This window comes from Squalius cephalus (genome assembly GCF_949319135.1).
Source record: "Squalius cephalus genome assembly, chromosome: 25".
Classification (NCBI taxonomy): Eukaryota; Metazoa; Chordata; class Actinopteri; order Cypriniformes; family Leuciscidae; genus Squalius; species Squalius cephalus.
The window spans coordinates 27,077,412-27,104,328 of NC_137146.1; the positions used below are offsets into that span (position 1 = coordinate 27,077,412).

General features: G+C 39.4%; 1 protein-coding gene across 1 annotated transcript in view; it reads left to right on the forward strand.

Annotated features, from left to right (window-relative positions):
* sugct (succinyl-CoA:glutarate-CoA transferase) overlaps positions 1 to 7,101 on the forward strand; it is a 158,487-nt gene extending 151,386 nt beyond the window's left edge. Inside the window, exon 14 of the mRNA XM_079863447.1 lies at positions 6,396 to 7,101. Within this exon, the coding sequence (XP_079719573.1) occupies positions 6,396 to 6,559 (164 nt within the window). The 3' untranslated portion in view covers positions 6,560 to 7,101. The remainder of the gene's footprint in view (positions 1 to 6,395) is intronic.
* Positions 7,102 to 26,917: the final 19,816 nt, after the last annotated feature.

Below are 26,917 nucleotides of genomic sequence, written 5' to 3' on the forward strand. Positions count from 1 at the left end.
ATAGTATTAACAGTTAATTATGCATGATTACATGCAACTAACCCTCAACCAAACCCTAATCCTACCCTAACCGTATAGTAAGTACATGCACTTAATTAATATTACTCAGTACTTAAATATATAATTACACTGTAACAATGACACCGTAAAATAAAGTGTAACCAAATATTATTCACACTAAGAAAAAAAAAAAAGGTTAAGAACTGTTGACTGAAAGGTTCTTTGGGGAACTAGAAATGGTTCTTCCATGGCATCACTGTGAAAACCCCCTTTTGGAACATTTGTTTTTCATTGTTTATTCCCAAACACACTCTAAACATGCTGAATGCAATTTGAGTAGAATTGAACTGAGAAGGGCTTTTACATTCCAGCTCAGCTCCTGGTTTTGAAACATTTTACTTAAAATGAAGTCTTGTTTTACTGTTTATAGGTCATAGATGCCATTCAAAGGCTTGGGTTCAGTAAGATTTTATTATAGTTTTGAAAGAAGTCTCTTCTGCTCACCAAGACTTTATGATAAAAAATACAATAAAAAACGTTAACATTGAGAAATATTACGATTTAAAATAAAATGTTATGCAAAGCTGAATTTTCAGCATCATTACTCCAGTCTTCAGTGTCACATGATCCTTCAGAAATCATTCTAATACGATGATTTGCTGCTCAAGAAACATTTACGATTATTATTGTTGAAAACAGTTGTGCAGCTTCAGATTTGTGTATCAATTAAATGCATCCTTGCTTAGTTAAAAGTATTGAAGTCATCATGAAACGGAAGTTGCGCAAGTCTTTTCTTCTCTATTGACCGTTCGCAAAACCCCGCCCTCGAACGGTCCTCGTCCAATCCTAGCTCAGCAACTGTAACTAAGGAGAAGGACCCCCGTCAAACATTGCTATTTCAGCAAGATGGTGAAACGATGCGCCTATGGCACCTGCAAGTCTGACACTAGGTACCCCAAAAGTTTAGAGGGAGGGGTCGTTTTTTTCGCCTTTCCAAAGCCCAAGACCCAAGCGGGAAGATGCCGACAATGGATTAAGCAGTGTGGGAGACCTCACTCACAGCTAAATGCCTCAAAGATTAATAAGCATACAAATGTCTGCTCTAAGGTAAGTAAAGCTAGCGAGCTAACTTAGCATATCAATTATCAATAAGTAGTTTAAGTAGCTAATAGGGGTGTAACGATACACGTATTCATATTGAACCGTTCGGTACGAGGCTTTCGGTTCGGTTTTCGGTACGCATTTTCAAACCGAACGGTTCGTTGGACCATTTTTCCTGCCGACCAAAATTTTGTTATTTCAAAAGTAGGTGCGTTGCACGTGGCAAGCGCGCTCATATTGTAAGAGACGCCGGCGCGACCACAACATTGCCCAACATCAAATGACAAATGTAATGCAAGCGGAACGAAACTGCTCGTTATTGTGTGGTTGAAGGACCGTTTATCAGTTTGAACCAAAGCAGCACGAGCCGATCTTGATCAAGCGACACTGTTACACAGCGCTAAGAGATCCAGTAAAGAAAGCATTTGAATTCGCCACAGAAGTAATAACATAGCTGCGAGATCTAGTGAGAAACATTCACATTTCGATAGGTATGGAGCTCAACCCAGCCATGGCTATGTGTCTGGTTCTCAATTGTTTGACAGGCGTAGTAACAATAACTAGGGGGCGTGGCTTTTGCGAACGGTCAATTGTGATGGGTATCTGAGTGAAACGTCTTCTGGAACAAGAAAAAATGTAGGGCGGGACTTGATTTTGTCCATGTGGAATTCATTGGATGATTGAATGGTTGTGGTTTGCTATTGGCTGATCTCATGTGAGTGACAGGTTGCCCCGTCCTCGTTATCAGAGAAGACAAGAGGGAGGGGGAAGTTATTTTGCTGAAAGATTATGAGGCACATTTAAAAGAAAAGATCTGCACCGATTAAACATTTATAATAAATACTGCAATATTCCATTAAAAATGTCCATTATACAGTACTTGCTGACCGCAGTTGTTTTAACAGTGTTTTGGATGAAACACATTATTTCCCAGAATGCATTCCTTTCTCTTCCAATTCCAATTTAACTTCCACCGTGGTCTGGCCAATTCACTTCAAATTCACACTCATGATTTAAAAGGAAACCCTGGAACAATCCATAGGTGTCACTTCATAATAACAATCAATTTAAATAAACAACATTATTACATTATTAATCGAATCTAATTTAATGCTGAACTGATCATTAGATTAAAGAATTTGCCCAAAGAACCCAGATTTCATTGTAATTGACGTGTGGGTGATTAGCGACGGGGTTTTGCCCTGAACTCCCATCCACAAAAGAGTCCGAACTGAATTGGGCCCTAAGTTTTTTGTATGTTAGGAGCAGCGTGTCTATCCGGCCGGCCCTCTGAAGTGTGCAGTGGAGAGCATGAGTAGTGAATGGATAAAGTTCAGAATGGGAGGAAAGAACACAGTGGGCTTTGTTGCGGTAGAGCGAGAGGAAAACCTTGGACCATGCCTGCGGAGGAGAAGAGTGTCCCGCTCCCTCGTTCGCCTCGGTACCGGCTGAGGAGAAGCAGATGTGGGAGCCTGTGGCCAGTCGATCAGAAGCGAGGGAGGGGGGAAGAGGATGTGGTGAAGGCATTGCTTCGAACTGCTGAGGCTGCGAAACCACACACACGCACACAATCGTGTTGGAGATCTGGTGTTCCCTCCTTTTTTGGATGTTTCTTGTATTTAAATGGCCGTTTGACTCTCATCTTCATGATGGCACATTTCCTGTGCGGAGTTTTCCCAACGACTGACTGGAATTTCTTATCTTACTGTAAAATGTCGTATCGCCATTACCTGTCTGCATTGATGTAAGATTTTGGTCATATCACCATGATGTGAATAATTTTATTTCACGATAACTATATATATCACATTAGTTATTTTTGCTTTAGACAAAGTTTGTATGATATAGAACATTTAATTGAAATTTCATGAATCTCATTACCAATTTTAAGATCAAATAAAAAAACTAATACTAGGCTAACTAACATAAGTAAAAAAATAAAAAATAAAAAACCCTCAAACTCACTGAAGACAAGTAAACAGCCAGTGGTAAAATAGGAACAAATAAAGAGACTAAAAAACAGATAAAAATCTAAATAGATAAAAACTTTAAGTGCTAGAAATAAAAAACTATGATAGAGCAAAGCAGGTTTATTAGGCTGCTGTCCCTTTAAGAGTGAATGTACTGATCTAATATACTGATACACACGCGCTTTCTTTCTCAACCATTTACGTTCACTTAAAACAAAAACCGACTGTGTTTATGAGGTACTCACAAAGATGGGCAATTTGGCATATAAGAGTGTAATTGACTGTTCAAACCCAATACTACAGGGAAGTACTTTTTCATAGTCTCCTCCTCAGGGCCGGAGTGGGGCCACTTTTCAGCCCGGGAGTTTCAGGCCCAAGACCGGCCCACTTTTTCCATGGTGGAATTCCAAATTAGCGCTTTTTCCAAATTGGATAAATGAAGCAACAGTTCAGCTCTTACTATTGTGTAGTTTGTATTAATACCATGGTTCAACAAATAATGTAAAGGTTGAATAATAATTCACTTAGACTTTACAAGAAGCAATTGCGACTTTATTTCACATAATTCTGACTTTATATCTTGCAATTCTGACTTTATAACACGCAATTGCGACTTTATTTCACGCAATTGCGACTTTATTTCACGCAATTCTGACTTTATATCTCGCAATTCTGACTTTATTTCTCAGAATTGCGAGATATAAAGTCAGAATTGCGTGTAAATTCGCAGTTGTGAGATAAAAAGTCGCAATTATCTTTTAAAATGTTTTATTCTGTGGTGGAAACAAGCTTCCATACCTCCTGGCCTCTTCATCCCATCCATCCTCCCTGACGCGCACCGTGACGGTAGGGCCGGCCCAGCTATCGGTAGGCGGTGCCGCGGTAGCCTACCTGAGAAAACGTTTTGAAAAGACGGGCTATGGACCCAACCAACTCTATGGGAGGGGAGGGGAGAACTCCCTCACATGGTACAACCCATGCAGAGGCTGCGCGCTGCGCTGTCAGGATGCGGAACGTGTGTAGCCTACTGTAACTAACGTGACAAATGTGAAAAAAAATAAAAATCCTCGACCGGCCCAAAAATGAAGCGGCCCACCGGGAATTCTCCCGATTCTCCCGATTACCCACCCCGGGCCTGCTCCTCCTCCTGAGAAACTTATTTAATTTCAACCATTCTTAACCAAATAATCCACATTCATTTTATAACTTTCATTTGTCTTGTGTTTGCCTATTATTATTTCCCCAAAATAACTTTCTGAGACTGTGGAATACAGAAAAATACAGTGGCATTTGATAACCAAGCCTTTTTAATACAAAAACTATTTGGAGTATTAAAATAATACATTTTTGGAATAAAAAAAAAAAAAAAAAGCACAAGCACACTTTTCAAGCAAAGGCTAAACAGAAAGATGTTAATTGACTTTTAAACTGTAGATCAATAGATATACTGTTGACAATGAAGAAAGAGATATTTGGACATTTGGTAGTTCCTGTGTGAGCTTGAGGAGATCTGACTTCATACAGTACATCCACTAAAACACTAGTTGATTCAAAGTCATTGCAAAACTGACTCAGAAAATGTAAGTTAGTTCATGCCGCATTTGTTTGCAGATGCCACTTTTATATCTTGTTATCCATTAATAAAGTTTTAGGTGCATCTTCAGCATTCAAATATTTATGGCCGACACTCCAGAAATTACAGTTTTAAACGTCAGGTTGTCTCATGCTCATCTTTGTCTCATCAGAAGCACACTGAAATCAAAGAGAACATGTGGAAATGGTTGTGTACTGTATAGCCTGACTAGAGACAGAATCGTACCAGAAAGAAAGTGATTTCGTGCTCTCACTCGGGCTTCTGTTGCCCAAGTTATCCGTGCCGTCTGTCATCTGTTGCATGTCTTTCTCCAGTCCGTTTGAAGTACGAGACTTTCCAAAGTGCCATTAATAACGAGCGTCAGGCCTCACCTCTGGTCGACACGCACCGTCTCTGTTTCGAAAACCGCATGTCTTTTGTGTGAGGCCCTTGAAAACATGTGAAAAAGCTCTGGATGTTGGAGGTTAAGCAATCAAGACACATTTATGGGATGCGTTTGGCTTCGGCACTCGTGGGGAATGTGACCTGTAGCTGCGTAGGAGAACGCTACGAGGAACAAACGTGTGAAGTGTGTAGGTGTATATGTCCCTTATTGCATAAAACAGTGTATGAATGTTAATGTCTCTTTCCTTTTTTCATGGAACGAGCATCGGTTAAATTGTCGTAGAATCATGGGGGAGGAAAAACAATTAGTTTCAGTGAAATTATCTGTAGTTGCAGGAAGAAAAGAGAAGCCAGAAAAGGGAAGGAAATGCTAATACTGCCTAATGATAGCAATATCTGAAGTTTTTGAGGAAGTGACTCACCCAGATGACCTACTCATCCATTTTGACATCATCTTTCTGTAAATGCCACATTTGGATATGTAGGCTGTGTTTATATTCCACAATGATTGTAAGTCAGTAGCCTTATGGACTTTCCTGCAGGTTTGACGTATGCGAGTAAAAGCTTTTAGCCATTTCCTCAAAGGCCCCTCCTACACTTCTCTTAGTTGTCTTTGTTTAAAATTCATTGTAAATGTTTTGCATTCTGACTGTCATGCTGTTTAACAGGAGGTAAATTGGGCTAGAACGATCCACAACGAAGTTGTGCCAAATTCCTGCTCCATTTCACTTATTTTGTGCCAGATCGTGGCATAGGCCAGGAATTTTCAAACTTAAAATTGAAAATCTTTTATCATTAAATCTTACATTTTTTATCAAAATTTATTTTTTAGGGCTGTCATCCCCATGTTTATTGGTATGCCTAGTTTAAAGAGATAAAAATCAAATCTTCATACAGTCTTGTATCAAATAATAATAATAATCATATGAACTACATATACACTTTCAATATTGCTGTTTTTTTTTTTTTGGGGGGGGGGGGGTAATATAATATGATAATGATAATAAATATATTATTAAATATAATATAATATGATAATAAAATCATATTAGAGTGATTTCTGAAGGATCATGTGACACTGAAGACTGGAGTATTGATGCTGAAAATTCAGCTTTGATCACAGGAATAAATTACATTTGACTATATATTCACATGGAAAAGTTTTAAATTGTAATAATATTTCACAATATTACTGTTTTTACTGTACTAAAAAAAAAAATGCAGCCTTTGTGAGCAGAAGAGACTCATTTCAAAAATGTTACACAATCTCCCGAACTTTTGAACAGTGGTGTCTATTGAATGGTTTTTGGTATCAAAAAGTAACTTGATTTATTGTTCCCACACAGGCCCTGCTGTGCGCTTCAGTAGTTTTGAGTCCCGCAGCCCGGTTCCCCCCCCTGTGATCGGCCAGCACACGGTCCAGGTTCTCCGAGACACCCTGGGGTACAGCGATGATGTCATCGACCGACTGCTAGCCTCACGGGCCGTCACTCAGAACAAGGTGCGGTGAGAGACGTCAAACGGGAGAACTCCTCAGGCTGGGATAAACATTTCTGAACAATCCTGCCAGGATCGGCAGGGCGGGAAAAGAAAAATACTGCCTTCCTTCTCGGCTCAGTGGAAATAATGGTTGTGATTAAACTGATGAATGTCCATCAGAGAGGAAACTGCAAAAGTAAAAATAATGACATGACGCATTCAGTTCACACGAAAGATTGTGCGCTGCCAAATGATGTGCTTCTTTAAATGATCAATAACGTGCAGATATCCGCACTGCGTGTTCAGGATAATGGTACCAACTACTCTCGAAAACTCATGCCAGATTTAACCCAGAAATCAAAAGGAATACATATTGTGTAAAATTATTGCATAAGTGCTTTTGTTTAAAATTAAAGACCATTATGATTTGCTTTTTTTTTTTCATTGTGACATCATTCTGATGTCATCAGCACCATACGATTCTCAGCAGTAGCAAGAAAAAAAAAACTAAATAAAAATGAAAGTGGAATATAATAAAGTGTACTGTACCATTTTAAAGGAGAACTCCGGTCAATTTTAACATTGAGCTCATTTTTTTGTACATTTGGAGTGCTGTCAATACAGAGAACAACGACAAAAATCAGTGTTGCCTACACCGTGTTATCCTCTTTTTAAAATTTGCACCCTGTTGACTTCAATGGGGCAAGTTTTAAACCTGCTTTTAGCCTCTTAACATCCTTGATGTGTCATTACAAGTGCACAGCCAATGTGAGTGATTCCTTCAGAGTGAACACGGTGAATCTGACTGCAGTAGATGTGAAAGATATGAATAAAAATGATATTTATTTAGCCAGCGCACATACCTGTGTTTACATCCTGTTTTCGGTCAAAGTCCATAGTAATCGATTGTCGAGTTCACGCGCATTGGTTTAGTACCTATGATCACGCGCGTGAACTCGACAATCGACTACTGTGGAATTCGACCGAAAACAGGATGTAAATACAGGTATGTGCGCTGGCTAAATAAATATCATTTTTATTCATATCTTTCACATCTACTGTAGTCAGATTCACCGTGTTCACTCCGAAGGAATCACTCACATTGGCTGTGCACTTGTAATGACACATCAAGGATGTTAAGAGGCTAAAAGCAGGTTTAAAACTTGCCCCATTGAAGTCAACAGGGTGCAAATTTTAAAAAGAGGATAACACGGTGTAGGCAACACCGAATTTTGTCGTTGTTCTCTGTATTGACAGCACTCCAAATGTACAAAAAAATGAGCTCAATGTTAAAATTGACCGGAGTTCTCCTTTAAGTATATATCATGGTAAGCATTTGTACAGTACAGCACAGAATTTGTGAAAATGTGGTAAACTCCCATGAAAAATAAATTTATTTTCATTATGAGGTGAAATAAAACCGAGACATTTATTTGTGAGATTCACCCATACCGTTACTGTAATAATTATTCAGCAATCTTTTCATACGCTCAACAACTTGCAATGTAAAAAATATGCTGTAATAAAACATTTGAGATCATTTCATTAAACGGCACCTTTTCCAATTTGATAAGGTGATTTAAACATTTTTTTTTACATTAGAGACAAAGAAGACAGCAAGCAAACTAATTCTCATTGCTTTACAGCATCTTAAATCTTGGGCCTTCTGGAAACGTTTGTCTTTTGAATAATGCAACATTTAACAAAGTAAATTTTGCATGTTCAATAAAATCACAATGTGTCTTATCTGTGGCTCATTGAATCTGAAATGATCCAGAAGTGCCATTATCTTCCATCGAGGATGTTATTCCCGTTTATTGGCCGTAGTGAGCCGTCGCAGGTGTGAGTTCAAGGCACGAGTTCACTTCACAGTCCTATCAAGGCTCTTAGCTCTGGACTAATGTGTGGTGGAGTTGTTTAGCTGAGCAGAGGAATAAGCACCATTTCTGATGTCTAACTGCCAAATCTTTCATGTCCGATTTCCTGCGACTTGGGACACTGACTCATAGCAGAACAACGCAATGAGAGTGAACGCAGAGGAGAAGGTTCAACTTAGTCGGCATGAAATGAAAATTCACCCTTCTTACAGTGAACAATTTATCCGTGCAAGTTTCATTTTTTAACCTTGATTTCCCCTAATAATTTAGTCTGCCTAAACCCCCAAAAAAACCTAAACCCCTAACCTAAACCTAAACCCCACCTCTTTATTACAACTGACCGCAAGCTCACATTCAGATCTACTTCCATCTAATCAACAACCGATGCATGAGACCGATACATCTTTTTTGATGATCTGTTGTCACAATATTGAAGAAAAAGATCTGTCTGTTTCATCGCAACTTTAATGTATATATCTGCATTCTGAGCCTTTTGCGTATTTAGCAGTCTTAGGGCCAGATTTACTTACAGCTTGCGTCAGTGCAAACCCACTTTTGGCGTTAAAAAAACAACTGTCAGGATTTACTAAAAACACAATTTGTGCTGAAAAGGCGAGGACGGGGTTATTTTTGCGGCTGACCTTATTGCATATGCATTTGTAGGAGTTTCCCTTTCAGACGCAAAATTTAGAGTAGTATTTAAAGGGATAGTTCACTTTGAAATTAAATTTTGGTATGTTTTAGCTTACCTGAAGGGCATCCAAGATGTAGGTGTCTTTTTTTCCGCAGTAGTTTCAATTTTGATATTTTTAGGTCAAACCGTTCTTGTCTGACAGTCATATCATGCAGGTCTGTGGTCACTGTCTCAAAGAGCATGCACAGAGTCCAAATTAAAACAATTCCCCATCGTCCAAATTAAACAATTCCCCATCGTAAGTACACATTGATGGCCTAAGACATGAAACGAGCGGTTTGTGTGAGAAAACAAACAGTATTTATATCATTTTTACCTCTTATAACACAGCCACGTCCAAGTGATCTGAGGGCGCGGGCGCTTCCTGCTGTGTGACGTGTACGCAGACTGGACACCTACATCTTGGATGCCCTTCAGGTAAGCTAAAACATACCAAAATTTAATTTCAAAGTGAACTATCCCTTTAAATGAATCAGGCAAGGTGATTTACAAAGGTTTGCTGTAGTCGATGTACTGGTATTTGCGCCATTATTTAACACTCAAAAAAGCATGTCTTAAACCAGACGCTAACCTACACTGCTCTTGCTAGATTGTGTTGTTCATTATGGAAATGATCCGGCTGTGTTTGTGTTCTTTCATTTGCGCATCGTCAGTAGATCATGTGCAAAACTTTCCACTCCCGTCTGCACTGTTTTGGAGTTGCGTTCTCATGCTAATTTGCCCTGTTTAGTAAAGCTGGCCCTTAGACTATAACAGTCAATGCTACTAACTTAACCACATTCAGTAGCATGACAGTTGTGTTCAACTGTTTTTAAACAGGACTAGTGTCTTGTAGTTTATCAGGTGTATTCAAGTTCACAATGGTCACCCTATTTAAGATGCATTCAACAAAAAAACAAACAAAAGAAATAGCTTTTTAACCAGAAAAAACATATTACACGTTAAATGATTATTTTTCAAGCTTTTAGAGTCTGATGGATCCCATAAGATTGTGGGATACCAAAATCTGTCAGCTGGTTGCACACAAAGAATCTCAACAGATGCAGTACGTAACGTCACCTAATACTTTCCGTCTCCTGTTTCATAAATCCTATCTGGCAGGTACGTGATTTCGGGTGCAGGGTGTGCAAATGTGTTTTTGATGGCGATGTTTTGCTCAGGTTGGAAAGCATTGAGGTCCTGAGCCTCGTTCTGACGGCATGTTGAGAAAGCTGCCCGGCTCAGTCCAGAGTTAAAGAGAGTTTTCCTGAATGAGTCATCTGTTTATACTGTTCCAGTTCATTTCACCCGAGAATTTTTTAAATAAGTCCCTTGGATGATATAACTCTCAAATCATAATCTGCACAAGGTCGTGTACTCAGCCCTAAGGTCCTTCCATTTAGTTAGAACGGACAATTAAGACTCAAACCAATAACCTTTTGCTGACATAATAATGGTGTGATCAAATCCCAGAGTGTCTATGAAGAAACAGATGTCAGCTCTCCAAGGCTTCGCTGGGGAAGACTTTCCAGCTTAAGTTGGCAGTCTTAATGACAGCCACGGAGAGTGTCGGTAATGGTAAAGGTCAGAACTTGGCAAAGGTCAGCCATCTTCCAACGGCGTCCCTGGAGAGCCCTGGAAAAACTCGAACGAGTTTGTCTTTTAGAAGTGTAGCATCACGAAGAGGCCAATTACTCCCCACGAAAGCGGGTGGAGGTGTGAAGGTTATGATAACCGTACTCAATCTCTTCTGCTATCGCCACGAAACCGTTGTTTGTTTATGTTTGACGTCGCTCTGCACGGCGAATCTCAGGATGCCCGGATATGAAGTCCAGGGAGAGCTCTGGGAAGTGCTTTCCTGTTTTCAGTTTGTGTTCCGCTGACACGTTCGGAGAAGGAAACGGGTTATCCAGCCCGGCCAGCTGCACATGACATTAGCCTCCTCCTGCATCCCACGCTGCACCTCTCTGTCCTCAGCCAATGGGAGGAACCCATGCCGCCGTCACTTCCAGTTTTGCGTGTGTAGGCCGTTGCCATGCCGACGGATGGTTTCCGGAGCAACCGGCGAGCAATGAAATGAACTAAGCAGACCTGAAGTGAACCTGTGGTTTTAGAGATGGGAAAAAGTAAAGGAGGACAAAGAAATTGAAGAGAAGGATTGGAAAACCATCTGCACGGCAGCCTGGAGCAGGCGTGAACTTGTTCCTCGGAGCGCTGAGATTCCTTGAGCACGTGAGGTCAGAGGTACCAGGTTGGAAGTCTCAGTCTGAAGTTGACATTGTGCCTTGGTAGAACTTGCTGCCATGATATTGGAGTTGGCATGATTTTGTGGAACCCAGATATGGCAGGAGTTCAGAGTCAGACAATTTTATTCCAGGTGTCTCACAGTAAAAAGTGTTGAGTTCACTTACACAAAACACAAACTTAATGCTTAATTGAAAAAAAAAAAAAAGTTATGTGAACTTGACAATTCCACATAACCTAATTTTTTCGATTAATCATGCAGTTTAATAATTGTAAGGTAATGGGTTTCCTCAACTTTTTTAAGTTAACTCAACTGATCACTTTTGAGTTTAGCTCAAACCCTTGTCAATCTCACCTAGCTGCGATTACTCTAGATCAAGATTGTCCTCATGAAAGCCTTCACCTCTCCTTTGCACAAATTCAGAAAGCTCTTACCTCCATATACGCTCCTTGGTCCAAGGCAGAATTGATGTTTTTCTTAGACTCGATAGACTAGCAGCAATATTAAAACAGTATTGAGGAAGCGTGAAAGACTCCAAATCACTACAATAATATTTTTGTTTTTAAACGCCAAATGGTCTATGAATCGTACAGCCTTTAATCTCATGAGAGAAAGTGAGTGTGAGAATGTGAGTAACCTTGAGGATCAGAAGATGATGAGTGTCTGGTGGGAGTGTGTCTGTGTGTGATTTCAAATGAAGAGTGTGGGAGTGCTGAGAGCTGTGGTCGAACTCTGATGACAATCTCACACACGGCAGAAGATGTTTGGAAAAGTCCATTCTTTATTCGAGACTGAAGTTTTTAAAATAATTTAAATATTATTTTTCTACCTACCCATTTATCTATCTATAGAAAAATAATATATTGTATGTTTTTAAGTAATTGAAATGTGTGTGTGTGTATATATATATTTAGCTCTTTTTCTTTGCATATTTGTGAGGTTGTCTAACTTCAGATGAGCTTGTTCTCCATCTCTCACACCTGGTATTAAGATACATTTTCATCAATCGGATCACAATTGACGACGCTAAATACAGGTGTAAATGGGGTGTAAAACGTTTTGAGCTTGTCCACTTTCGACCACTTCCAGAGGTTGTTGAAGACGGATTCGACCGGATTGTTCTCATAGTGTAGAAGCTAATGTGGTCGAAAGCGTTCGAACAGCCACAAAAGACGTCCACTGTGTCAACATTACAGGAAGAGCTCTAGCCAGACGGGATTTAAACTGTGTTGGCATTAAGACCCAAGTTTGGTTTGAAGGCGAAAAACGTACCAAGCACAATGTTCTCTCTCCATTCCTGATGTCTAACACACACTCACAGCGTTCGGATGATCTTGCGTCTGTCAGAGCAGAAACTAAAGCTGATGCTCTCCGTATGTTCTTCCGTCTACAGGTGCGTTCAATGTAAATTACATGAGCTTATTTCATCCATAAGATCAAAAGATCTGAAAAAGTCCATACATTTACCCGCCCATAGACCCTCACCTCAAAGAAATCAGAACAGAAGTGGTTGAAATGGACAAAAGAGTAATTAAAACACCAGGTGTAAAGGGGAATGTGTCTCCCTCGAGTACTTGTGATCCGATCAACCAAACGCATCTTAATACCAGGTGTAAACAGGGCCTTGTTTTAACAGCCCGTCACACACACACAAAAAGGGTAACGCTTTAGATTACAGCCCGGAAAGTACTGCGTAATTAAAGCCGTTTTACAGTGTAACTTTCGGCAATTATAGTGTACCTATATAAAGTACTTACATGTAACGTTTTGGAAATAAAGCGGGTAACAACCAGGATAATTAACTAATTATTTACACTGTAAGTCAGGGTTCACCAATCTCGGTCCTGGAGGGCCGCTGTCCCTGCAGAGTTTAGCTCCAACCAGCTCCAACACACCTGTTTGAAAGTTTCTAGTATGCCTAGTGAGACCTTGATTAGCTGGTTCAGGTGTGTTTAATTGGGGTTGGAGCTAAACTCTGCAGGACACCGGCCCTCCAGGACCGAGATTGGTGAACCCTGCTGTAAGTATTTTAGAACTAAGGGGGTTTTATACTATTATGATACAACAATCTTACATTTGGGAGTAATTTAGCAAGAACATACTCTGCATACCTTTCTGAAATAATGGTGTACCAATACATACTGTATAGGCTTTTTTTTAATTACAGGGTACATAACTATGCATTTATACAGTTATCTTTTTAACAAAAGTGGACTGAAAACTAAAACTATTGCAACTTTTGCTTAATAGTTACAGGGTACAGTACAGTAAACAGGTACAGTAGTTACAGGGTAAGTGTGACATTGTGGGCTGTAAATTAAAGTGGTGCTTGTTACCCTCTTGTTTCATGTAGTTACAGGGTAAGTACAATAAAAATACATATACAATCTTATATCACTGACTCGGAAACCTTTATTTGAAAAACTTAATTCTAAACAGATTTACAACACTTCTCTTTCATTTAAAACTGCTTTTTTTAATCAACAATTTGTTTTGAATGCTTAAGTCTTGACAGAAAGTAGCACATTTTGTCCCCCTTTTTTCTCTTCCTTGGCTTCTTCCTTTTGTTCCTCTTCTTCTTTTTCTTTCTTTCCACTGATGAATCTGAAGAAGAAATCATGTCTCTTGCCATTCTGTATTATGTATTAAAAGAAAATGCAGTACACACTGAAATACGTCCTCACCATTTACTCATCTTTAACCCTCATGCCATCCAAGATGTATACAACGTTCCTTCTTCAGATTAACACAAATGAAGGTTTTTAGAAAAATAAAAAATACTGTACATCTCTGGGAATACATTTAATGCAAGCTCATGTGTTCCTAAAAGTTGGAGCATCAAACAGAACCTACCGCAATAACTACAGTAATCCATACGACCCTAATGCATGGATCAATGTCTTCTGAAGTGTTTTTATGAAAAATTGCAATATTTTAAACTTTTTAAACTGTAGACTATCACTTCAGACCAACTGTAATAAGTTGTTTTTCAAATAAAGGTTTCTGAGTCAGTGATGTTAGATTGTGTGTATGTATTTCTATTGTACTTACTCTGTAACTAAATGGAACAAGAGTATATTTCCCAGTATTTAAAAAAAATTGCAATAGTTTTAGCTTTACTTGCCTTGATGTAAGCCCAAACTAAAACATCTGCACTTTTGAAATAAGAAATAAATAAAATAAACTGTATAAATGCACAGATATGTACCCTGTGACTTTTAAAAAGCCTATACAGTGTGTATTGGTCAGGGATTTTTTGACATTTTTTCCTCGGCCAAACCCCATTCCACAGCCTGTCACACACCCAGTGTGAAGTTTTTTTCTTCTTGCAATTAGGAGTTGTGAGTACATGCATTACTTTCACAAATGAAATACTCAAAGAACATTTGCATTTAAAGAATTTATAATTGCTGTTTTTAACCTATAGCAATTATATGTTATTTTTTTTAATTGTATCTATGTTGATTATATGAAAAATGAACAGCATGAGCAGGGCCGTACGCAGGGTTTTATAAATACAGAGGTCCTTGCTAAAGGGATCTTGCTAGGGGGGTTCGGGGGCATGCCGAATTCTTTTTATTTTCCTCGTGTACACATGTGCATTTTAAGGTGTTTGAAGGTAAACAAAAAGGATAACAGTAGCAGTGGCATAAATTATTTGTCAAGCAGCTTCTTAAACATGAGCATCCGTTTAAATGCTGCAATGAATGATCCACATTACAAAATGGAAATGCAGAATGTTTATGCTTATTGTTGACAAAACACAATCACATATTCGAAACGGGAATGACCTTAAATTAGAAATGATTCAAGGATTATTTTGCATAGATGTTACATTTCAGTCAAATGCCAATGCAATACTTCTGTGTCCAGAGGCAAATGAGCAATTTATATGAGCATTTATAACTGGTCTTTTTCTTATTTAATCAATGTTTTTGGACTAATCTGTTCATTTAATGGTTCAATTACTCACTCAAATAGTGAATCTGCCATGGCCCGTGAGCACAACTGGCATTTAAAGGGAATGGGAGATGAGACTCTGATTGGTTAAACGCATGTAATCCCAGCTTGTGTATGCTAGAAATAGAACCAACGCCTATTTTTCACGCGACACGCAAGCGCGTTGGAAGCGTTTCCAGGCAAAATAGAATAGGAATGTTTATATGTCATTTTGATACAAATACATATTAATAAATGACATTTTGATGTTTGAAAGTCTCTAGGTTTTGACATAAATGTAATTAAAAATATATATTATCGATTTTCAAATATTGCACCTGTCAATACATAATGAAATATTCTGTAGCCTATTTTGCCGTCAATACTGCCAACGTTGTCTTTGCTGCTATATATTTATCTTTAACATGAAGTATAGGCCTTCCACAACTCTCTCCCCATATGTCGAATATATCACCAATGAGGCTTATCATATGTCACCTAGCAGCAGCAGCGCCGCGTCAGACACGTTTCTGGTGTGCAAAGACATAGAAAACACCACGCAGGTGACACGCAACAGAAACGCCACGCTCATGCCACGCAGCCAGTGTGTCGCCGGCCTTAGAGTCAATTCAGATATCGAGCGATTATTTGGATCTGATCTACCATACAAAGATCCTCTCTCGTGTCATCAGTGTCAACATGTAACTTTAGAGATTCCAGGTGCTTAAAATCAGTGAAACTCTATGTCTGTCTCATTTAGTGGTTGTGACATTTGACATTTGAGTCAAGTTGAGTGAATTAACTCACAACACGATTATGTCAGTCTTCATAAGGTTTCCACTTGAGCTAGTCAGATTATGTCAGCGTTCCTAATGTTTCCACTTGCGCTAATCAGAGAACCGCCGGCCTTGTCTTATAAACACGTAACCTCTGACAGGTTCAAGTGCAGTTAAAATTGTTTCTCCTCTTCAGAACCACCACCCTTGCTGATGAAAAGAATCGAAATAAACCCAAACAACCTCGATTTCGTTTTTCAAAGCATACGGGATTCAGTGATCGGCATGATTCATCCACTGTGACAGTTTCCATGATACCTGGCGCATCCAAGGACTCCAACAATCATCTTCCATTTAAGTTAGTGTACTTTAAAACTATTGCCTGCCAGAGATGCGTAGCAAAGAAGGATTTTGCCTTCATGGCTTGCCAGTTAAATTATGTATTTTTCATTCCCTTTCAATCCATTCCGTCCTCATTGTGGCTTCTCCCTTCATCGTGTAATGAAACAAGCATGTTGTTTTTGTGCCGGCTTTTGCACGCTGTCCCAGAATGCGTATTCGCGTCCTCCCTTGCACGGGTCACTCTGAACTCAGACAAATACCACGAAATTCCCCTCCAATAAAAAGGTCCCCCGTCCCTTAAGCCTCTGCGGCGAGGCTTTTTCCTGCTTGTCTGGTTATGGGGTCATCACTTGGTTTGGCAAGCAAAAGAACTTGACTTCTGACCTTTCTGTTCACCCTGGGGGACTGTGTGTCTGGGTGAGCAAAGGAGAAAACAGTGGCTAAACCATGCTTATTTTCATTTTAAAAACTGATTTTGCAGTAAAGACCAAGCACAACCAAACTAAGCCAATACTCTAAAACCCAGTCTCAGAGCTTTTTGGAAATCAGTTCTTTCACATCACTCATTTCAGATTAAATGATGAAAAATTCTGTCAATGGCGGGAAAAGAGTTAAAATATGAACTTCTGTTCGATCACAGTAAAATCACATTCATGGAATAGAATGTAATTCACACTCAAGTCCACAGCTTTGTTTATCACTCAGAAAATTATACCCTTTTGCTTTTCTCCAAAATGCATGGCACGCCAAACATACGCCCAAAACTCCTCTGCACACAGATCATTTGAAAGACCCTGGCATGAACATCTGGTCACAACTCATAGACACATAGACATAAAAGAGTTGAAGAAAAACAGACTCCTTGTACATTTTTCCAGCTGTACTTGATCATCCAATGCCACAGTGTTGTCACACATGGCGAAAGTGGATATGACTGAATCGGTGTTATTTCAGTATGGAATTGTACACAGGTGCTCCCATGGGCACATGGCTGATTGCTAAATGGCCCTGCGTCCCCAAAAGAGAAATTTGTCTTGCAGACAAACTTTGGTAATGCTTAACCCTTCCTTGCCAACACCTCCAAGACCTTTTCCGATATGTAACTAAAGACATAAGAAGTGAAAACCAAAGCATTTGGAGAGTTCAAGCCAGGAAACATTTCCTTCCTCTTTTATGCGTGAACAAATCTCATTTCAATATAATGATACTTGCAGTATATACAACAGTTTCATTAAATGCACTTTTTTAAAATATACTTTTAATTTAGTCAATTTTTCTTCTTCTCATGTTCTTACATGATATGTTGTACATATGTTTTTAATCTCATATGAATATGATGCATTTGTGTGAGTTAATTAACCTGTTTTACTGGTTTATTCACTGTTCAGCTTTAGTTCAATAGTGTCAGTCCATAACATTATTGATTATGAGTGGATTATTTCAAACAATCACAGTCTTTCTTTAGTTTTCTTCTTTTAATAACATTGTTAGTTAATTGTTAATATCTTGCTGTTACTTTTTTATATCATATTTTTGTCAACGTTGTTTTAATTCAAATTGTTTATTGTCATGACGGACATTTTCCAACAAAATCAAGAAATCCACTGTTAATGTTTATGTCAGTAGTTTTACTAGCAAGATTAACAATGGATGAAACCTTTCCAAATTTAAAAATAAAAATATATGAAAGTGTTGTAATAGCCAGTTGTCACTTAGCATATCAGATGTCTTCATTTTTGTTTTTATCGTTCTCGGTCCTCGACGTCAGCTCTTTCCCTACTTGTTTCTTAGTGTTCCTTTATATGCAGTTTGTATCTCCTAAATACCATCTAAAAATAAAACCGAGTATTTATTTTATATACATACTGGAGGGACAGATGACATGGAAAGTGTCCAGTGTAAAAGGGTAATTCATTACTTCTCTTTATCCAAAAAATGTTTGCACATGTTGGGCTGCACCTCCAGCAAGCTGGGAGTTGGCTCTGGGGCCGGGTGGGAATGACAGATCGTTTTAGGGAGTTCAAATCCACATCCCCAAACATTGTCTGTCATGTTCTGCACTCTTCCTTAGACCCTCTCATATCCATCATGGCGAGGGCCCCTGGATGAGACACTTAACTTAGTCCACACATGTCCTGTTACCTGTATGTCATCATTCATTTAGTCGACTGCTTCAGCTGGGTGGTCTCGGTGACTGACATGACTTACTCCACGTGTGATGTTCCTCTTAGAGGGAGAATGCGGCGTAGTTCATCAGTAGTTCATTCACCTGTCGACTTCAAGGTAGGAATTCATCACGTAGTGCAGCATGCTTCATTGGAAATGCTACACAATGGATCAGGTTTAGGGATAATTTGGATGGAACAACAGAAGGTGCTGAACACTTTCATGTGGTGTTGGGGAAAGGGCTATTCAACAAATCCTACATGTTCACCTTTCTCATCTCTCACCAACTCCCAAAGCCTCTCTCTGAAGGTGGCTCCATAAAAATTCCTCCAGCATGTTCTGTAAACGTTGTAAATTCCCTACAGTCTTTACTAATGGATAAGCTATCCAATACTTACATTAGTTTAAAAGTGCTGTAGCTTTGGAGGATGATAAACTGCCTGGCGGCCTAGTGCTTACTGCTTTCGGCTTTGCCTCTACAATTGAGAAAGAGTGCTGAGGAAAGATAGACTGTTTTACTGCCACAATCCGTGTCCGGACAGACCTCACACTGCAGCTATGACTGCCACGTGTGTGTGTGTGTGTGTGTGTGTATATACACATGTCCGTGAGCCAGGCCTGGAAGTTCGGCTGTCTGTTCGCTGTGTCTGAAGTCCTGCCATGGGTGTGTTCTGTTTACTGGGAGCTGTGGGAAATGAGGGGTGGAACCGGAGTGGGAAATTGTTCTTGGAGGAGGGGGAGAGGCTTCAGTCTAAACACCCAGTCCAGCTGCTTTGGCCTGTTGCATGGGCCAGAGAATGTAGCGCTCCCCTCGTTACATCATAGTCAGTGGTCCCAGGTCCCACCGGCGCACATGTTGACACTTCTCACTCACTTCAGTGCGTGTAAGAACAGCAGCCATTCAAATATTTGTCCACTGGGTTCGTGAATGATTGGAGGGTGCCAAGATACAGTCGTGGAGTCGTTGTCTGGTTTGTTCCCGAGGCCACAAAGCCACTTTGGCTTGTGGCTGGTGAGGTGATAGTCGAACTTTCGAGGTCACACCCAATGCAGGAAGTAAGGGATAAGTCTGAATTAGCTCTTCAACCTAGTCATATGAAGTCAGAGAAGAAAGGCGGAAAGCTGATACTTAAACTTCCACTGGAGTTAATGAGTAGGGCTTCCTTTGACACAACTGCAAAACACAAAGGGAGTGTGTGTTTTTCCAATCAGAGAGGAAAGACCAGATGGGAAGTATACCAGACACCCCCTGAGCACAGTAACAGAGGAAAAGGCAGCAGGGACCTAAGTGATTCTGTCAGACACTGACACTTCCTATGAGCAATTTTATTACTTCTGGTACAACGAATGGAACCTATCTCCTGGATCTCTGTGTTTTTACCTTTGCAGTTTGATACAAACTGTCCTTGTAGTTTGTTGTCTTTCCTCGAGGTTCACATTTGGCTCCTTTTTTGTTTTCACAAAATACTAATGCCATAACTCACCAGCAGCCACTGTAATACCATATATTTTTCTACGAAAACATCAAATGTCAAAGCATGATATTATTTATTGACTAATGCTTATTTTTCAAAATACTGACAAACACCAGAATGTTTTTTCAATCAAGACTAATCTCTCAAGGTCGCTTTTTCAGTTTGGATTTTGATATCTTGACTAAACATCTGAACAACAACTCACCTTGTTGTCCCGATCGGAGTAGCTCGATCAATCAAAGCGGTGACACATTATTGACATGGTTTCCTGTGTGTGGTAAAATCCAGTTCTTCCTCGTGTGGTTCCTCTCCACAGCAAGGGCCAATAATGTCCACTTGATGGTCCAGATGGTCCACTTGTCAGTTTGGCAAAGGTTTCCAGACCTGTCCAAGTCAAGCTTAGTGTCAAACACGGAGATGCATCTTATGATTTATTTGGAAAGTTATATTTCTGAGAACACAGCGCTTAAAAAGGGTAGTGCCGTGTCCTGTAGTGGATAAAACTCAGGGTCAGTAATTGAGAGTTGCTAGTTTCCCAAAGAAGAAAGCCATGAGCTATCACCACTGGACCCTTGAGCAAGGCACTTAACCCCAGGTTACTCCAGTGAGATTACCCTTTAAAGTCCACTGGAAGTTGCTTTGGATAAACAGTTCTGCAAAATTACTACATACTGCACAAAGGGTAGACTAATATTTCCAGGTAAGAGGTAGTGATGGGAAGTCAGGTTCTTTTCCGTGAACCGGTTCTTTCAGACAGTTCGTTTCCATGAACAAGTAAAAAAAAAAAAACGGTTCACAATTTATTTTATGTCCTCACATAATGACGTCAATTCTATCATCCCGGCAGATAAAATACATTCAAATAAAGGCATTTGTAATCATAACTTAAGTTAAATAATAGTAATTATCGTCATAATCATCTTGGATAAGTTAAGTTTTGCAAATGAACCCTACAGGCGATGAGCAAACACGGATGTTTCAAATGTCTTAAAGATATAAAGTGAATAAACTGGTCTTCATCAATTTTATTTAATTTGTTATTAAATAAACTTACATTTCGTCGAATTCGGCCCCTCATTGAAGTGTATCAGCACAGCATGCAGTTGGCCGAAAGAAAGTCCGGTTCAGAGACTGTGCGATCACGCATGCGCAGTATCTCAAGCTCATCGGTTCTCTTTATGGAACGTGAAACAGTTCTCGGTTCTGTACTGGCGATTCGAGAACCGCTGTTCTTGTGTTGACTCGGGGAAACTCTGTTGCAGTAGGCCTGTGTGTGCTGAGCTTAGACCTGCTGAAACCTTATACAGTCGACAAAACGAAAAAGTCGATGCATGTCTCCATTATATTTAATATGTTATGTTTGATGATTAACACATTATAAACACTTACTAAGCACCCTTAAAACCTTGGCAAGAGTTTACGTCAAAGATTTATATCAGCTTAGAAATTACTGTAAATTAGCTGTTCCTGAAAATATGGTTTTAGTATAATAATAAATGTTTAGTTTTACAATCCATTCATTGTGTTTCCAATCTTTAAAATAATACAGAGATAAGACAGTAATTATGTGATAAACATGTTTCCAACATGTTTTATTTTGTTACACTTGTTGATGTTAAACATGCATTTCGTCCCACTGAAAAAATTGCACGCATGCTCAGCCCATCAGCTCATCGATACTCAGTATGTCTAACGTGTCCGAAAGAAACAGTTCTCGGTTTTGTACTGATCTGTGATCTGTGAACCGCTGTACTGTACCTGTACCTTCGGTAATACGCGCATGCTCAGTATCAGCTGCTCGTGCTCATCACTTCTCTCAGCACAACATGTCTAAGTTCAATGAACGGTTTGAGTTACTGGAGTAACATATACTCCGTATATGTTTATTTGGAGTCGGAGGGACTGTCAGGCATGTCCAAAAGTGAGTAACTTTAGTAACTTGTGGATCAGTGCTGACGCAAGACGCAAACTGCTTTGAACAGTTTAGTGTACTGGTTCGACCAGTTCACTAAAAAGAACCGGTTCAAAAGAACGATTCCGGACATCACTAGTAAGAGGGACTCACTGGTTTGTTCTTTATATGCTTACCCGAATATGTTACAGGCTCACCAAAAGTAAATGGCACCTTGTCATCACTGTCATCTAGAGACGAGGTTGTGGAAAATCCAAGCTGAGAAAGGATATAGCCAGGGAAACCGTGCTGAGCTGCCATACGTTTGGAAGATATCCAAAGTCGTTAGTACAGCTATTGTACGATCCCTCATGCAGGGACGGACAGTCGGACTGTCAGTGCATGAAATTCAAGGGCTTCCTTTTTGCCCAGCATTGAATCCGAAGCTGTCAAAAAGAAACTATGAGTCATCATTAACATACACTTCCATTGAAGTTAGTCCGTGGCCCCATGATAAATGGTTCACGGCCCTTACTGGTCAAGGTCGAGTGGCTCCAAGTCACTGTTTGGCAAAGGGGTTAATTAGGCATGACCGCATCTACGCATGTGTGTTATGAATGAAACCCATTTAGCTCTGAGCTGCAACGCTCTTAGCCTACCTCATTACGCACCATCTTATACTCTTACACTTATCTGTCACTGTGTCCACAGCGTATGGTGTCTAACATACGGAAACCACACACACAAGCTTTACAGCTCAGCTCTGCAGGATAATTTGCAGCTAGAGCACGTTCTGTGCATAGCCCTTTGTGACAGCCCTATGGAAATGATTAAAATCAGTATGTCCGACCTATGCGACTTGTTTAATTAGCTAATTACCTGGAGAATGGCTGTCATGGAAGAGCTTCCGCAGCGCTGGCTATACAATAGAAGAGAATAGGATGAGTTATGCTTCTTGTCAGTGCAACTAATATAGTGCAAGTAGAGAGAGAGAGAGAGAGAAAGAGAGAGAGAGAGAGTAGGGTGAACGGGTTCATTGGCCGGTATACATTGATACTGGCACAGATGCACACAGCGGCACAGACACGCATGCGTGCGCATAGGAGATCTTTCTAGATGGGTGCATCTCACATGTACACAAAGCACAAACAAACTGACAGAGCAAAGAGTAGGAGGTGATACTGCAAGGTTATACGAAGTGCGAAATGTACGAGCGAAAGTGAAAGGTAGATAAAAAGAACTCCTTGATCTCGTTGACAGTAGCGAGGCACAAAGGAAAGACCAAAAAAAGCGAGCTCTTCATGTATTGCTGTTCATTTTCCCCTAGTGATTAAAGTGGGCTAAGGGGGAACTGTGACTCATAAAGCTGAGAGATTCATACCCTTTTGACCTCTCATATGAAGGGAGACCAAAGATAGCAGCATTGCAGGTGTGAAGAGCTTTAGACCTTCTCGTTTATTTTGACTCACTTCGTCACCAATGGTGATTTTCTTGTCATTTTTAATGAATAGAAACCTTATTTTCTTTTTCTCTAGGCCTCTTCCTTGCCTACATTTGGAAATAAAATCGATGATTATATTTTAATACAGCATTTCATTACAGGTCAGCCGCTGGATTCCTCCATGGGTTTGCAAAGTGCACAAAGTATTATTACTTATACATAAATATTATATGGGATTTGAGGTTATTCATGCATTCTAAAGCTATGTGGAGACCACACACCCAAATACCAATAAACAAAAAGACTGAGTCTGCGATCCACTTCTCTGACCCCAAACCATGTCACTCAAGATTTGCGAAATGTTTTATGGCAGAAGTGTTGCCCAACTGTCCAACGACGTAAAGCTTCCAGACTTTCTGTGTCTATACGTCAAAATTCTTCAAAACCGAGACAGGGAGACAGTCAAAATATCAGCACCTGCGTTCATTCCATGGCCAAACAGGATCTGAGGAAGATCATGCCTGCCATGTTCACCATTCATCAACAATGAGACTGCGGTCTTTTGTAGAAAGTGAAAAATGTGGTGCTTGTTGACAGTGCTGCACTTCTGTGGTAGTGTTCCAAAAAAATAACAGATATCAGATGCATAAAATCAGCATCAAAGCAGAATTTAAGCCTACATAAAAGAGCATGATATAAAGACAATTTATTTTACCTTTGTAGGTGATGTTTTGTATAATAATTAGCATCAAATGTTCATGATATCATCCACTGTTCTACAATAAGTGTCTTTGAAAAAAAAAAATTTGTATTTGTCTTTAAAGGGAAAATGCGTCAAAGGATGAAAAGTGTTTCTTGGCTGTTATCCTCGCTCAGGAACAGGTGCAATTGACTTGTGATAGATTTCATTGTTCAATTCCATCCAATTGATTTTGGCTTTGTTTTGCTCATGTGCATCAGGCCGTAGGCTTTCATCTTTGATAAAACACACATTTTATGAAGTATTCAATTAGAATTTCTTGAAGCTCCCTCACTTTTCCTCTCTCTCTTATGTATGTGTTTTTATGGTCTGTATGTCTGTATCTGTGTAGGTGTACGCGAGTTTGCAAACCTTCCACCTGTCAGATCGAATTTTGTCCAAGCTAGAGACTGCAGGAACCGACATCTATATCCACTTTTATACATCCTGTGCTGTGAGAGCCTGTGGGAGAATAAAATACTGAGAAATTGCCACAGTCATCCTTCTTCCCACCTGTCGTAACAGAATAAAAGAATAGATGTGGCTCATATGCTCATCTTGCAGAGGGCATTCATCATAGTAGTTTGATATTTATTTTAAATATCCTCTACCATATATTTCTGCATGATATTTACAGAAAGCTCTTCATCTTTATTTCCTGTACAGTATCTCACTCTATAGTCAGTCCATAAATGCGATAGTTAACCTGGCAATTCATTTCTCATGACTGGACTTAAGTAGTTTTTTCTATCCATGTCGAATTACCAGTTTCATTGGACACAGCGTTTGATGTCAACCACAAAAAAGTTTTGGGAAGCAATTCATCTATTGAGAAGCCTTTTTTTGCCATCTTAACTATGCATGATTATACAGTTAGTTGTATTTTATTGTTGCATTTAGCATTGTTTTCTCTGCTGTCCAAACCTATGTTTGAACAGATTATTTCGATAGTCGACAGACATTCAACTGTAAGTAACTTTGCAGAGTATTAGTAGTTTGTCTGCTTAATATCTGCTGACACTATTTTGATGATCCACTAACAGACATTCTGCTAACTATAAGTAACTTTACAACTACGTCAACTTATTCTACTAACTCAAACGACGACTAATAAAAGTCGACTAATACTCTAATGACTGCTAGTTGGCATGTAGTTGCAAAGTTACTTAAAGTTAGTCAAATATCTAAAATGGACTATTGAAATAAAGTGTAACCTTATTATTATGCCCCTCTCTGGAATTCTTTATTCTGATTGGCCAGTCGTGGCCTTCTGCAATCAAATATTTTTGTACAATGACTGCCAAACTCTATAAACTGTACAATGTTTCATGCAACTGATTTCCTGCATAGCTGTGCTAGTTTCATGTCACTTGAATCGCTCTGAATCACTCTACACTCTCTCTCTTAACACATAATGAGATATTTCCAGTTCCAATCAATATTTCATGTCCATTTAGTTTATTTATTTGGTAGGTAGCCGGGGTGATACAGTCAGGCGGTCATTATCGCAGAATTAAAAACTCTTCAGGGTGTATTTTTCAACATTTAACCCTGATAGTCTCAAGCATCAATCCGTTAATTTTAGGATAACATTACATCACTCTCTGTGAGTTATTGAGCACAACAGTGACCGCTCACTTTATCAGTGGTCGTGGTTCAAGTATTTTCCCCATTCATTTTCTCCATGAGCCATGTCGTGAAGCAAAGCAACCAGCTGTGAGATGAATCACAACATTTTAAGCAAAAAAAGGGGAGGGACTAGATGTCTTAATGTGAACTGAATGTCCTTTATAAAGGACATGAATTACACATTCCATGAAGCATTGTGAATGATGTAGTCATTTAAAAAAAAAAAAAACCTTTAATATTAATACAGAAAACTAAAATCACACTGACTTGTGGTTTTAAAGAAAAATGAATGGTCGCTTAACAATTTTAGAGCTCACTGGTAGTCTTGAAAAATGCATACATATTCATTCAAAAATCAGTTTCATGCATTTTAACTTCCAGTACTCTTATCTGAATAGTTTGACAGTGCAAGTTGTGCTTTCCAGAGGCATCTAATACAGCTATTTGTAGCTCCCCTCCCCACCACAAAACACAACTCACCAGTGTCATCTTTTAATTACTAATATTTTGAGAGTAAATGCACTGCCAGGCCTCAATCAAACAAATAATTATCCTTGGTTAACAGATCTTGCTACCTGCCTTGTCCCACAATGTGAAGTGATAAACCATACACTCTATCCAGACACACTGTAGACTCATACACAAACACGTTCAAGCAATGAAAGCTAAGTTGGCAGCATCATTTCTTGCATTTACGCAGCACTTGACATTACAAAACGACCCTTCGTCCCTCAGCTGAACCCATTTTATACGTTATTTGGTGCATTAAAAGGGCAATTCTTCCTGTCTGTTTCTTAGAGATGTCTAAGCAAGCTTCACCGAAAGCCTCTCTGAGTTAGCAAATCACTGAGAGACGCCTGCAAGAGACAAGTGAGATTTCAGAAGGTCCGCACTTTTAAGAGGCATGGCAAAGAGTTTGTGAGCTCAAAGTGGTGAGGCAATGTTTGAATGTTAAAATAGTTGAATGATACCTAAACATAATTGTAAATGTTTAAGTTTTCTCTTTCTCATACACTCTGCTCTTCGATTTACCGTTTGGAGACGTTTCATCTGCAAGCCCAACTTGTTTTTTCAAACAGACTCTTTAGAGGAGTTGCAATGTTTCAATTTATATGCTATAATTTCAGGTGCATTATAACTACTTAGGGGCCAAGCACTTATTGTATCCATTAGTGTTCTTATTATTATTCTTCCGC